Source organism: Typopeltis vanoorti, chromosome 12, assembly GCF_054136105.1.
Source record: "Typopeltis vanoorti isolate ZY-2024b chromosome 12, IOZ_Tvanoo_1.0, whole genome shotgun sequence".
Classification (NCBI taxonomy): Eukaryota; Metazoa; Arthropoda; class Arachnida; order Uropygi; family Thelyphonidae; genus Typopeltis; species Typopeltis vanoorti.
The window spans coordinates 623,165-637,384 of NC_143560.1; the positions used below are offsets into that span (position 1 = coordinate 623,165).

At 36.4% G+C, this 14,220-nt stretch overlaps 1 protein-coding gene across 5 annotated transcripts in view; it reads right to left on the bottom strand.

Moving 5' to 3' along the window:
- The window catches only part of strat (RAB interacting factor STRAT), a 43,203-nt gene that overhangs the window by 18,283 nt on the left and 10,700 nt on the right, over positions 1 to 14,220 (bottom strand). For all 5 annotated transcript variants that reach the window (XM_090401783.1, XM_090401784.1, XM_090401787.1 and 2 more), the window contains exon 2: positions 366 to 566. In XM_090401783.1, coding sequence (XP_090257909.1) covers positions 366 to 548 — 183 coding nt within the window. In that variant the 5' untranslated portion in view covers positions 549 to 566. The remainder of the gene's footprint in view (positions 1 to 365; positions 567 to 14,220) is intronic.

Consider the following 14,220-nt stretch of genomic DNA (forward strand, 5'->3'; position numbering starts at 1 on the left):
TACATATTTTAGTTATTATAAATTCTGCACATATTATTGCTTAACAAATTAATAGTAGGTTAAGTTTAGAATAAATATTTAAATAGTAATCCTAAATTAAGGAATAATAAATAATTTTTATACAAATCATGATTAATACATAATAAGCAATGTTAAATGTGAATGAAAAAAAATAAATTACACAACATAGTTTCATTCACAATTTAACATTGCTTATTATGTATTAATCATGATTTGCATAATCATGGAGAGAGAGATGCCATTTCCAAAGGGTTATACAGGCACTTAAAATAATATTTAATTCTTCATAGTTAGTTTATAACAATGAATTTTTCAAATACTGTATTAAAAAGGGGTATACATACTTCTATACATACAAGATCTGCCATTTCAGGTTTAAGAATTTTGGACTGACATCTTTGGCAAATTAAAATTTTAACATTCTTTTTATCTACTGTCAATTCAATACCAAGGCAATACTGAATACTTTCAGGTGTTGTTTCAGACTGTGGACAGACTTCCACCAAAGAACTTTTGATTTCTGACATCTGTTCATATAAGTGTCGCTAAAATAGAAAAAAAAAAAAGAAGTTAAGATTTATATTTTTATCTTTAAAATTCTTTCTATATAGTATAGCCATAAATATTGTTACAACTTGAACAGCGCATAAACCTTTAATCTATCAGTAAAAATCATTTACAGCTTTCAGCACATACAAACCACATTTATAACATGCATATAGCAGCATTCAATGTTCGAAATGTCTCTGTTTTGTCTCCACATATGCCCAAAGTCTGTGAGCCCACATATTGATGGTTGCGCATGCACGCGCGCGCACACACACACACAACATCTAATGGATATGCTGCCACTGCTCATTCCAAATCCAGCTTCAGGTTAGCAATGCTGTGTTGTCATTTCTTGCAGGCTACTCTCTCTCTCAAGCTCTGACCACAATTTGAAATCCAACAGATTCAGATTGGTATTTCCAGATGGTCAATCAGATGATGGTATGTGTTTGGGTACATTTGCCTCCAACCACTGTTGTGTGGTCCTTGCCTTGTGTGTAGGGGATGAGTTCTGTTGGAAAGTGCATTGTGAAACAAGATGTTGTTCAGGGGACATACAAGTTCCAACACATTATCTCGATACGCTCTGGTAGAGGTTTTTGATACCTTTCTCACAGAAATGCAACCTGGATACCCCTGATACACCCTTCCACCACCAAATCATCACTGACACAGGGTGATGACCTATCTAAATCCTGGGTACTATGGCACATGCTGTGTGACCATCCAGGACATATACTTGATTGTTTTGGTGGTTAAACGATGCTTCAATGGAGAATATTTTCTCATCTGTGAAGATGAGAAGATTTTTGTCATTTGTTTGTTGTCCACATACTGCCAGAGAAATGACTCTTTGATTTTATCACCCTCTGCCGCATTAGTTACAGTATTAGGAAGTGTCCAGTAGAATGACGATAGGCTCTCACCCCCAGGTCAAGCAGTAAGTACACATGGCATAATTCTCAACAAAACATTCATCACTCATGACATCACTTTCTGCTTTCTCACAGGATTATGGTGGATGGAGACGTGCCTTCACAGCCCTCACAAGCTGTTGCGTTCTAAATGCGTGGTCGACCTGTTCTTTGTCAGTCAAATACATCTTCTGTATCATTATATCAGATAGTCCAATGCACAAACATCCTACTGATCCTGAGTGTTTCTGGTGTGTTGAAAATAACAGGTGGCTGCATTTGAACCTTGTGAAGTGCTATTACAGCTACACGGTTCTCATAATCTCCCCACTGAATGTTAATTCATACAGCTAGACAACTCTCTTTCTACTGATAAACACGCAAATGTCTGCTATGCACAACACCACTAATGGAACCAGGCTCGTGGAATTCTGTGAGCAGCACAGGGAGAAAGGGTGCAGAAGTTGTAACAGTATTTATGGCAAGCCATGTATATGATAGAACTGTGTGATAAAATTTTTACTAATTTGTTTTATATATTTATAATGTGAATAGCTGTGTGCTTCAACTTATAAGAAAAAAAATACCTTTTTGTTTTATTGTATAAACTTTTTAAAATTTATACAATAAAACAAAATATTTGTCATTTTTGTCAAATAATTGTCATTTCCTTATGAGAAAGATAAATTCCAGAAAAACATAAATCAAGAGCTAATTTTCCATAAAAATGATAGAAAATGGGGATGGCTGCCTAAGATATTTGTATGTTTTATTTAATTTGATTTTATATCTTTTTTTTATTTTATAGTTTTGTAAAATAAAAACTAAGCGAGTAAATAAGTTTTATATGTTTATGTTAGTAAGACTAAATATAAACATATGGTATGATCTCTCATCTTAAAAAGATTAAGGATGTGTTAAGAAGTTACTAGTTTTAAGAAGACAGAATTAAGTTTGATGATTCCAATGATGAAGAGACACCACCTCAATCCCCCTGTTTTTATCAGGGCTCATGACTGGCATAGCTTACAATTCAGACCTATGGCTGGAGGGATCGTCTTAGGTATTCCTGACTGTATCCATGTGTGTTCAAGGGACCAGTCTGCCGGTTTGGGGGATGAAAAACCCCAGCTAAACTGGGGAGAAAATCTCTCCTGTCCACGCCCAAGACTAGCTAACTTGGCTATGGCTGAGGAAGATCCTTAAGCTCCTCTCGTTGGCAATGGGAATCGAACCTAGGACACTCCTTCCCCAGGCATATTGATCCTATAACAAACCCTTACTAACTTGTAAGGGTTTGTTATAGTTTCACTAATGCCTACAACTTTTGGTGAGATTCAGGGGTGGCTCGTGCATAGGCACTGCGGAACTGCAGCACAACCAATTTTTCTCGATATATAAATATATTTATTAATTTATTTATATTTGCTTGTAATATTTAATTTTATCATCAACAATCCTATACAATTCTCTTATTTTGTATAAAAAATAATAAAAATCCATCTTGTAGCACTTAGGGGGGCGAAGGACACTAGCAGCACTGTGTTTATGTTTACCAGTGTCATATTGCTATGCGTGTAAGCATATGCAAGTCATAGTGAGATGCGAGCTATTAGCGTAATGCAGCACTGTCTGTTCCGCAGTTCCACTGTTGTTTATATGCAGTTTGCTCCAGTAGCGGAGTGTTCATAGTGCTTATCATGTTTACTCCATCTCTTTAAATATTTGGACATTACAATTCAAGGATTTAATTGTAATGTCCAAAAATTGTAAATCCATTCCTTTAATTACAATTAAAGGAATGGATTTTATTTTTAGGTAATTTTGAATTATACTAAACTGTATAATTTTATCGATAATAAACAATATTTTTTCATGTTTAATTTTTTTAAATTTTTACCATAATTTTGATATTTTATCCAAACAGTTATACACTGTACTTACAGTGTGTATGTATATTTTGAAAGTTGCAAGCACCATGATTTCAAGCCACGAGCCACCACTAGCGAGATTGCACTGACTAATACCAAAAATTCTTCCCTCTTATTTCGAATGCTTCTTGCATTAGTATACAAAAATTGCAGATTCTCTTTACTTCTTGTACCAGCTTTAGAACTGATATACACAGTGGAGGCTCGTGGCTTGAAATCATGGGGATGTTGCAACTTTCGAAATACACATACATACTGTAAGTACAGTGTATACATGTTTGGATAAAATATCAAAATTATGGTAAAAATTTAAAAAAATTAAACATGAAAAAATATTGTTTATTATTGATAAAATTATACAGTTTAGTATAATTCAAAATTACTTAAAAATAAAATCCATTCCTTTAATTGTAATTAAAGGAATTTATTTACAATTTTTGGACATTTCAATTAAATCCTTTAATTGTAATATCGAAATATTTAAAGAGACTTGGGAGGTTGCAAAATTTGTGGATTTCTCTCTTAAGAAGGGGTATATTCGTAACTACAACAAGCTTTGGAGTGAACTTACAGCCATCCCATGGCAGAAAAGTTTGGAAGGATAACCTTAGTGGGTGCTAATGGTATCGAGGTGACCAAATCAGATGTAATAGTAGAGTTACTGAGTGACCACTTTTCAAAAGTCTATCATCTAAGTGAGGATATCTCTGTACCTGTAGTAATAACTGATGTGAGAATTCAAGTTAATGAAACAGAGGTACTTAGAATATTGCAGAATTTAACCGCAAACACTGCTCTTGGTTTAGATGGAATATCAGCTCGGGTGTTACGTGAATGTGCAAGGGAACTGTCAACTCCTCTTACTTGGTTATTTAACTTGAGTTTGAACTCTGGTATGGTCCATAGGTAGTGGAAGGAAGGCAAAATAGTTCCTTTGCATAAAGGAGGCTCCAAGACTGCGGTTGTAAATTACAGACAAATTACCATCTCAGGAATGGTGGTAAAAGTACTGAAAAAGTTGGTTAAGGTCAGAATTCAGGATTGGGTGGATCAGAATATGATACAAATTACCATCTCGGGAATGGTTGTAAAAGTACTGAAAAAGTTGGTTAAGGTCAGAATTCAGGATTGGGTGGATCAGAAAATGATACAAATTACCATCTTGGGAATGGTGGTAAAAGTACTGAAAAAGTTGGTTAAGGTCAGAAATTCAGGATTGGGTGGATCAGAATATGATACTCTATAAGGGCCAACATCATGGTTTTGTTAAAGGTTGGTCCTGCCTTAGCAATTTATTAACTTTTTTATAAGAGTAACATCTGAACTGGACAAGGGGGAATGGCTACACAGTGATACTTCTGGATTTTGCAAAGGCTTTTGACAGGATACCCAATGGAATACTGTTGTGTAAATTAGAACAAATGGGAATGGATACTAAACTGGTGTTATGGATAAGACAATGGCTATAATAGCTTATGGAGAGATACCTGAAAGTAGTGTATGGAGGAGCAGAGTGCAGGATGAAGCACGTGACCAGTGGTGTGCCTCGGGGCTCTGTGCTTGGGTCGTTATTGTTTAATTTGTACATAAATGATATAGGAAATGACTTGAAGGGAGATATTCAGTTGTTTGCTGACGATGCAAAGTTGGGAAGCGCAGTAAGAAATCAAACCGATGTTGAGAGTTTGCAGGATGATTTAAATAAGCTGGCAAAATAGGCAAAGTGTAATGGATGTCAGTTCAATGTGGAAAAGTGTAAAGTTATGCATTTTGGGGTTAAACGATTACCAGCTGTGTACCACATTGATGGAACGATAATCCAAGAGATTGATGAGGCTAGGTACGTGGGGGGATATTCGTGGATGGAGAGTTGAAGTTCAGAGGACACATTGCTAAGGTGTCCAAGATAGCACATAGCATTACTTGGTTATTGAATAACACATTAACATTCAGAGATAAAGAGGTTATTATTCCTCTTTATAAGGCGTTGATAATTCCACATATGTATTACTGTACTCAAGTCTGGTCACCTGGATTCCTTGGAGATGAGGAATTGGTGGAGAGGGTTCAGAGGAGAGTGATGTAAAAAATGCTCCCCACACTGATAGATTGAGAGCTTGTGGATTACAGAGGTTGGTTGATAGACAGAGAAGAGGAGATATAATAGAAACATTTAAATTATTATTATTATTCAGGCCTCCATGGAGTCACAAGACTCATCGTGGGAGGTCCTTCCTAAGAACATAAAGTCTGTCAAGACTCATTGAGGGGAGGCCCCCCCCTAAGAAACACAAAGTCTATCATACCACTCCTTAAACTCATTGACTGTTCTCGCTCTCACCACTCCATCAGACAATGCATTCCACAGTTCAGCCACCCTCCATGCAAAGAAACCACTCCTCATCCTCTTGCTCACAGTTTCCTTTCGTAACTTCCAGGGATGGCCTCTTGTCATCACTCCTTCCCGCTGTTCAACCAAGTGAAAGAACTCCCCAGTGTCAACCCTGTAACCACCTCTCAACAGTTTAAAAGTCTCAATCATATCACCTCTCCTTCTATCCACCAAACTCTGCGGTCCACATTCCCTCAGACGATCCTCATAACCAAAATTGTACAATCCTGAAACCATCTTTGTCATCCGTCTTTGTACACTTTCCACAGTTAATTTATCCACTTCAAATCCTGGGGACCAAATCTGAGAACAATAGTCTAAGTGTGGTCTGATCAGAGACTTATACAACGGAATGATAACCCTTTTATCTCTGCAGGTCAGTGTCCTTCTCATAATTGAGCCATCCTTTGCAATATGTCCCCTAAATTTCAGGTTTCTATTAATCATCAACCCCAGATCTCTTGCCTCCCATAGAGTATGCAACATCCCATCGATGTTTCCCAAACCTCAAGACTTTTTGCTGCATTAAACTGACACCCCCCCATTCATTTACCTATCTATCTAGCTTATTCAAATCCTCTTGCAGGGCTACCAAATATGCAATATTACTAATAATCCTTCCCGGCTTCGCATCATCCGCAAACAACTGAATATCCCCTTGCAATGTCATTGATATAAAGGTTAAACAATATAGGTCCTAGTACTGAGCCCTGTGGGACCCCACTTGTAACCCTCTGCCTCCTTGAAACTGATCCACCATGCACAACTCTCTGATACCTATCAGACAGCCAATCCTGAATCCAATTGACCAATCTGACATCCAGACCCATGTGCTGCAACTTAAATATCAGCTTATCATGTGGCACCCTGTCAAATGCCTTTGCTAAGTCTAAGAAAATTGCAGTATATGCCTTTCCCTCATCTAATGTTCTTGTAACTTTATTATAAAAGAGGCTAGCATATTGCTAAAACAAGAGTGCCCTTTCACAAATCCATGCTGACTGTCACAGATAACATTACCCTCATCTGCCCAATGCTGTATACGGTCCCTCACTACTTTCTCCAAGATCTTAACAACTACTGATGACACACAAACTGGTCTATAATTAGACACTTCCAGTCTGTTACCACCCTTATGCAATGGCACTATCTTACCTTCCTTCCATTCCCTGGGCACCTTTGCCGCAGCCAGACTTTCATTGAAAAGCCAGGTTAAAGGCACTGTCAGTTCCCTAGCACATTCTCTCAAAACTCATGGTGAAATACCATCCAGTCCCAAAGCTTTACTGACATCCAGAGAACTCAGTATCTGAAACACACTCTCCTTCTGTACCCCTAAACTTCGAACCTGCCCTATCCCTCTAGCATTAAAACTGACTCCTATAGGATGAAATATAAAGTGTTCATTAACAATTCCACTATGTCCTCTGCATCAGTCACTCTATTCCCATTTTTATCCCACAATATCATTCTTCCACAGTCATTTCTCCTCTTACTGGCCACATAGCTAAAAAATTCCCTAGGATTTTCTTTGGATCTTAGGGACAATCTCCTCTCATATACCAGTTTCGCTTTCCTTACCAGACTAGTCAATCTTCTGGCCTGTGTCTTATATTCTTCATGCATCTTCTCTTCACCTGTCTCCTTATATCTCTTCCATAGCCTCTTTTTCGCATGCAATTCCTGTTTAATATTGTTTGTCATCCACTTTACTCCAAATTGTGTCCTCTTCTTCACTCGTGGTATACAACTTACCATTGCTGCTAACAAATATTCCTTCACAATTTTCCATGTACTAATGATATCCCGGCCTTCCAATTCCTCCCTCCATGAAACTTCCCGAAGTTGACGTCTAAGACTATTATAATCGCCTGCTTTATAATTCCACATAAGTTCCCGTCTCTTTGATACTCCTGCATGTCTATTCATTTTCCAAGTCAAAACCATATGGTCACTCTCTCTAACTGGTGGGAGAGATGTCATCTCAGTTATTATCAACTCTTCTGATGTTATAACCAAATCCAAAACTCTTGAACCTCTTGCTCCCTCTGTTACATGTTGCCTGAGACATTTGTCCCTCAAGAATTCTAGAAATTCCATTCTCCTATTGCTACATGCATCTTCCTCTCTCCAATTTATACTACTGTAGTTAAAATCTCCCATAACAATCATTCTTCTTGCACTTGCCAAACTTAACTGTCTAAACATCTCCTGGTCTCGTTCTTCTGTGCTCCTGGGTCTGTAGCAACACCCCACTAAATATCTTGTCTTGCCCACCTCTACCTCACACCATATGCTCTCAAAATCATTTGTCTCACTGCCTTCCAAAGAATCCACTCTTAGAGGACATAGGTCGTCACTTATCATAAGCAGTAGCCACCACCACGCTTTCCCCTCCTATCCTGCCGAAAAATGCTGTACCCAGCGACTTCTATTCCTGTTATTATATCCTCTTCTGTCAACCACGTCTCAGTGATCCCAATAATTTTTTTTATTAATTTTACCAATTTTACCAATAATTACTTAAAGGTTTTATAAGATTGATGCAGGAGAAATATTTCAGCTGTGTGATAGTGATGGAAGAACAAGAGGTCACCCCTAGAAATTAAGGAAAAGTGTGGTTAACAAACAAGGGTGTGAGAACTATATTTTTTGCTTGGAGAGTGGTGAATGAATGGAATGCATTGCTTAACTCAGTTGTGAGTGCTTTGTCTGTAAATGAGTTCAAGAAGAGGTATGATAGATATTGTTTTGATAGTTTGGGTCTCCCGCGATGAGTCTTCTGACTCCATGGAGATACTCATATAATAATAATATTTAAAAGAGACGGAGTAAACATGATAAGCACTACGAACACTCTACTACTGGCGCAAACTGCATATAAACAATAGTGGAACTGAGCGACGAACAGTGCCGCATTACGCTAATAGCTCGCATCTCACTATGACGTGCATATGCTTGCACGTGTAGCAATATGACACTGTGGTAAACACAGTGCTTCTAGCATTCTTCTCCCTCCTAAGTGCTACAAGATGGATTTTTATTATTTTTTATACAAAATAAGAGAATTGTATGGGATTGTTGATGATAAAATTAAATATTACAAGCAAATATAAATAAATTAATAAATATATTTATTAATTTATAAATAAATATATTTATATTTATTTATTTATTATAATGGAAATAGATTAAGAGATTTTACTATAAGCAATAACCTTAAAATAATGAACACCTTCTTCAAACATAAAGACATCCACAGATACACCTGGGAAGCAAGAGACACAAAAAGCATTATTGATTACATTATCAGCAATATCAAAATGTCAGAAATGATAATAGATACAAAAGTATACAGAGGATCTGAAATAGAATCAGATCATTACCTTTTAATTGGAAAAATAAAATGGGAACCAAGATGGAAAACAACAAAAAAGCACAAGGAAAAGAGAAATTTTGAATCTTTCAAAGTTAGACTTTTGGACGACAGTAGTATTAAAGACTTGTACCAAAAAAAAAAAAAGAATAAAGAACTGGATGAAAAGTATAAAACAAAATCAGAACATAGAAGAATGGTCAAACCTAAAATCCATAATGACAAAACTGCAAAAGAAAGTGTAGGAACAAAGAAAAAGAGGCCTTAGAAACTGGGATGATGAAATTAAATGCATTATTGAAGAAAAAAACATATAAAAACTGGCTCAACCTAAAAACAATAGAATCAAAAATCGAATACAACAGAAAAAAAGCAATAGCAAAAGCAGCATGCAGAAGAATAAACAGAAACAGATGGAACAATTTTGTAACAAAATTAGAGAGAGATTTTGTATGCTCAAAAGACCTAATGCATATAAAATCCTCAAAGATCTAAGCAATGAAACTAGAGAAAAAGCAGATATTAATCTGCTTTTTCTCTAGTTTTGAATGATGAAAACATTCAAAACAGAAAACTACCCTTTGTAAACATCTCTGATAACTTGGAAAACATCACTCTAGAAGAATTAACAGAAGCATTAACCCAAAGCAAAACAGGAAAGGCTCCAGGAGAAGACAATATAAACTTGGAACTTATCAAATATGCAGGACTTAAATTCTCACTCATGTTCCTTAACTTTTATAATATGATCTGGAAAGAAGGAAAATGCCCACAAGATTGGACCAAAGCAATAGTTATTTCCATCTACAAAAAAGGACACAAATCTGATTGTAACAATTATCATGGAATCAGCTTACTTAGTACCTGTTATAAAGTATATGCAAAAATCTTAGCATATAAACTTAAACGTATAGTAGACCCAAAATTAATAGAAGAGCAAAATGGATTCAGAAAAGGCAGGTCTTGCATAGACTCTGCATTTACGTTAAAATTATTAATTGAAAAACACAGAGAAACGAACATAGAAACACACATAGCTTTTATAGATTACACCAAAAGCATTTGATAAAATTAGAGAAAAACTATGGGAAATCCTAGAAGAATATGAAATACCAAACCAACTCTTTAGAGCCTTAAACATATATCAAGATAATAAAATATCTGTGAAGTACAATAATTCAACATCAAGCTGGAAACCAATAAATTGAGGAGTACGTCAGGGTTGCCCTGTCTCACCGGTTTTATTTAATATATACATAGATAAAATCATAAAAGAATGGAAGATAACTATGAAGGAGGATTCAAGATAAACTGTAACACCAGATTAGTTATTCTTCATGTATGTTGAAACATACATGTGCAAAAGAAAGTGTCATGTGCATTATGGAATACTGAGGAAATTGTTAAAATCAACAGCCTCTATAAGCAAGTAGCTTAAGTGTGAAGATATTTTACAAGCAATGAAAAGTTTCTTTGTGCTTGGGAAGAGAATTAAAAGAAAAATTATACTAAACAAGAAATTACATTTATTAATATAAGTCAGACTACTGTTCAAGGACCTACCTCTTTTTGACTTTTGTTTGACCATTTTTCTTTTATGTATTCAATAAACATGAGATGACAATATTTTCTTAAGTAATTCCAATTTCTTTCAGAAATAACTTTAGACTCATCTGGCTGACAGTGAAAAATTCACTATCTATATCTCTCAATTTAATATTCGCAAATAAGATATAAGAAGAAAGGATTTTCTCCTTAATCTTTGCAAATATTTTATATCATTGAATCCTGGAAAATGTTTGGTTCATCCCCAGGAAAATTTATATTTCCTCTTTGCATTTGCTATTTCAAATATATTCTCTCTCTCTCCTCCATGCTCTTATGTATACCACAGTAACACACATTCAACCATGGCATCACATAACACCAATGAATCAGACTGCTTGATCATATAAACATTATCAACACCACTCCTTGTCATCTAACCACTCTCACTTGGGTTGTCCCCCTTCTGTTTATGGCATCCAGCCTGCAGAGATGTCCAAAAAGGTTAACTTTTATTCTAATTATTTTCTGGATTAGATTGTTTCCGATTCACTTTTCCAGAGAGTTCTTCATTCATTAATTTTTTTGCATTCCAATTTATAAGCATTTTCTAGTGCATGTTCCTTCAAATGTAAGCAGACACCTTAGCGTGTCTGATCATTATTCATGTCTCATCCATAAAGCATTGGTGAACATGCATGCTTCCAGTACTCTCAGCTTTGTGTCAGGCTACATTATTTTACTTTTCCATATCTTATCCTCTCTCGTTATGATTTTATTTTTCCATTTTCATGTGGTTACATGGTTAGGTGAAGTATTATTATTATTACAGATTTTTTCAATCTTTCTTCATTCTGCAATTTGGCCGAAGCATCAAATATTTGGCTAAAACATGGAGAATTAAATTTTACAAACAAATGTAAACAATATACACATGAAGTGTGTATATTGTTTACACACTTCTGTGTGTAAACAATATATACAAAAAAACACTTGCTTATAATATTTAATTCAGTATATGCTTTGGCCGAATATTTGGTGCTTCGGCCAAATTTCAAACCAAATATTCAGCATTCAGCCAAATCACGGTTCGGCACATCCCCATTTCTATAACTATCTCTGATCCAGATTATTTTAATAATATGATGATATAATATTTTGCTGCTTTGATACAGTAAATGACTTCTGTGTTAATTCAGATTTCACTATCTCCACAGATCTAGCTCCCACTGATTAAAAGGAGTTCTTACCTACATTTCGCAGTATAAATTGTATCATCTCTCTCTCTCTCTCTCAGTACATTAGACTCCAAAGCTCTTCCAGCTTGCATTCAGTGATTCTTATTTGCTTCTTCATCCTCTTATATTATTATTATTAGTAATATCTGACCTCTATGGAATCAGACTCATCATGGGAGGTACACACTATCACACACAAAGCTCATTCAACCAATGAGTTAAAATGATTCAATGTGTCTACATTTACAACATACTCAGGCAATGCATTCCGCTCACCAACCACTCCCTAAGTAAAGAACCTGCTCCTCACACCCTCCATATACAATTTCTGGGGATGGCTTCTTGTTACCCCCCCTCTTTTCATGAAAAATCTCTTCTATGTCAACCTGATAACAACCCCTAACAAGCTGATGTCTCAATCATTTCTCCTCCTCCTAATCAAGAGGCCCTGCAATTTAAATTCTCTCAATCTCTCCTCGTATTCCACAATCTAAAGATCACTGACCACCTTCGCGAATCTTCTCTGAACCCTTTCTATCATATCCTCGTCGCCACGAAAAGCCAGTGACCAAATCTCTGCACAATAATCCATATGAGGCATGATCGGGACCGTATACAATGGAATCATAACCTCTCTATTTCTGCATGTCAGAGTCCTCTGCATCACTGCCATTATCTGATGCAATGTCTTCACAGCTTGTGCAATGTAGCCCCTGAATTTCAGGACCTTGTCCACCCACTCCCAGATCTCTCAACTCCTCTACATACTTTAAAGTTTCCCAACCAAGTGTATACTTTGCATCCCATTGCTGCTTACCAAATTTCAAAACCTTACACTTTGCAACACTGAACTGACAGTTCCACTTACCTGCCCATTCATATGCAATCTATTCAAGTCCTCCTGTAAGGCCATAACATCTGCTTGACTCTGCATTGCTCTTCTCAATTCTGCATATCACTAGTTAAACCGATCCCAATATCACTAATATACATACTGAACAACAATGGTCCCAAAACTGACCCCTGCAGCACACCACTAGTGACCTTCCTCTTTCAGGATACTTCACACCATATACAACCTTCTGATACATCTGACAGAGACTTTTGTCAGATGTCTTCAATCCCATCCATTTCAATTTATTTAACAGCTTGTCACATAGCAATCTATCAAAAGCTTTTGCAAAATTGAGATTGACCATGAGGTGATTACCTGGGTGGTTGCCAGCAGAGTGAGGACCTCTGTGAGAAAATGGTATATGTAGAACTACAAGGGGGTGCGATTATGAAGAGTTCAGGAGACAGCTTGCAAGTGTAACATGGAATGAGGAGTTAGCTGGAAAAGAGATCAATGCCGCTTGGGGGATTTTCAAAAACTATCTAGTAGATGCAATGTCTAAATGTATTCCAAGGGTAAGAAGGTTAAATAAGGTAGGTGTGAGATGGATGAATAAAGAGATTAAGCATGCAATACAGAAAAAAAGCACATTATAGAGTCAGCACAAGAGAAGTGGAAATAACCAATTCCATGAGGTTTACAAAGACCAGGCAAGTAGCTAAAGTGAGGTGTGAACAGTTAGCTAATGAAGCCAAAAAGAATCCTAAGGAGTTGTTTCGATATGTAGCCAGCAAAAGAAAGAATGATTACGGAAGGATGACAATGATTGGAGAAAATGGTATAAAGACAGCTGTTGCAGAATGTGTGTGTGTGTGGTGGAGATACTTAATGAGTAGTTCATAAAGGTCTTTTAATCTTGTGAATGTGACTTCATGGAGAGATTAAGAGCAGCTGATGATGTGGAGGAGAGACTGACTGTAAGTGAGCAAGAGGTGTATGGAGAGTTGAGCAAACTAGATGTTAATAAGGCTGTGAGACTTGATAACATATCACCACATATTCTGAAGGAATGTACCAGGGAGTTGACACCTGTATTGACATATTTTTTTAATACGAGTCTTGCACTCAGTCAAGTTCCTAAGGAGTGGAAGGAGGGCAAGATTGTGCCACTTCAATAAAGGAGGTGATCGAACACAAGCATCAAACTATATGCCTATCTCTGTGTCAGATGTTGCGGTTAAGTTGTTGGAGAAGCTTGTGAGAACTAGGATCCAGAATTGGGTTGACAACAATGGTATTATCTTTGATGGACAGCATGGATTTGCTAAAGGGAGGTCATGTTTAAGTAATCTACTTACGTATTACAATAAAGTGACTGCTTCTTTGGACAAAGGAGAAGGATACACAGTAATATACTTC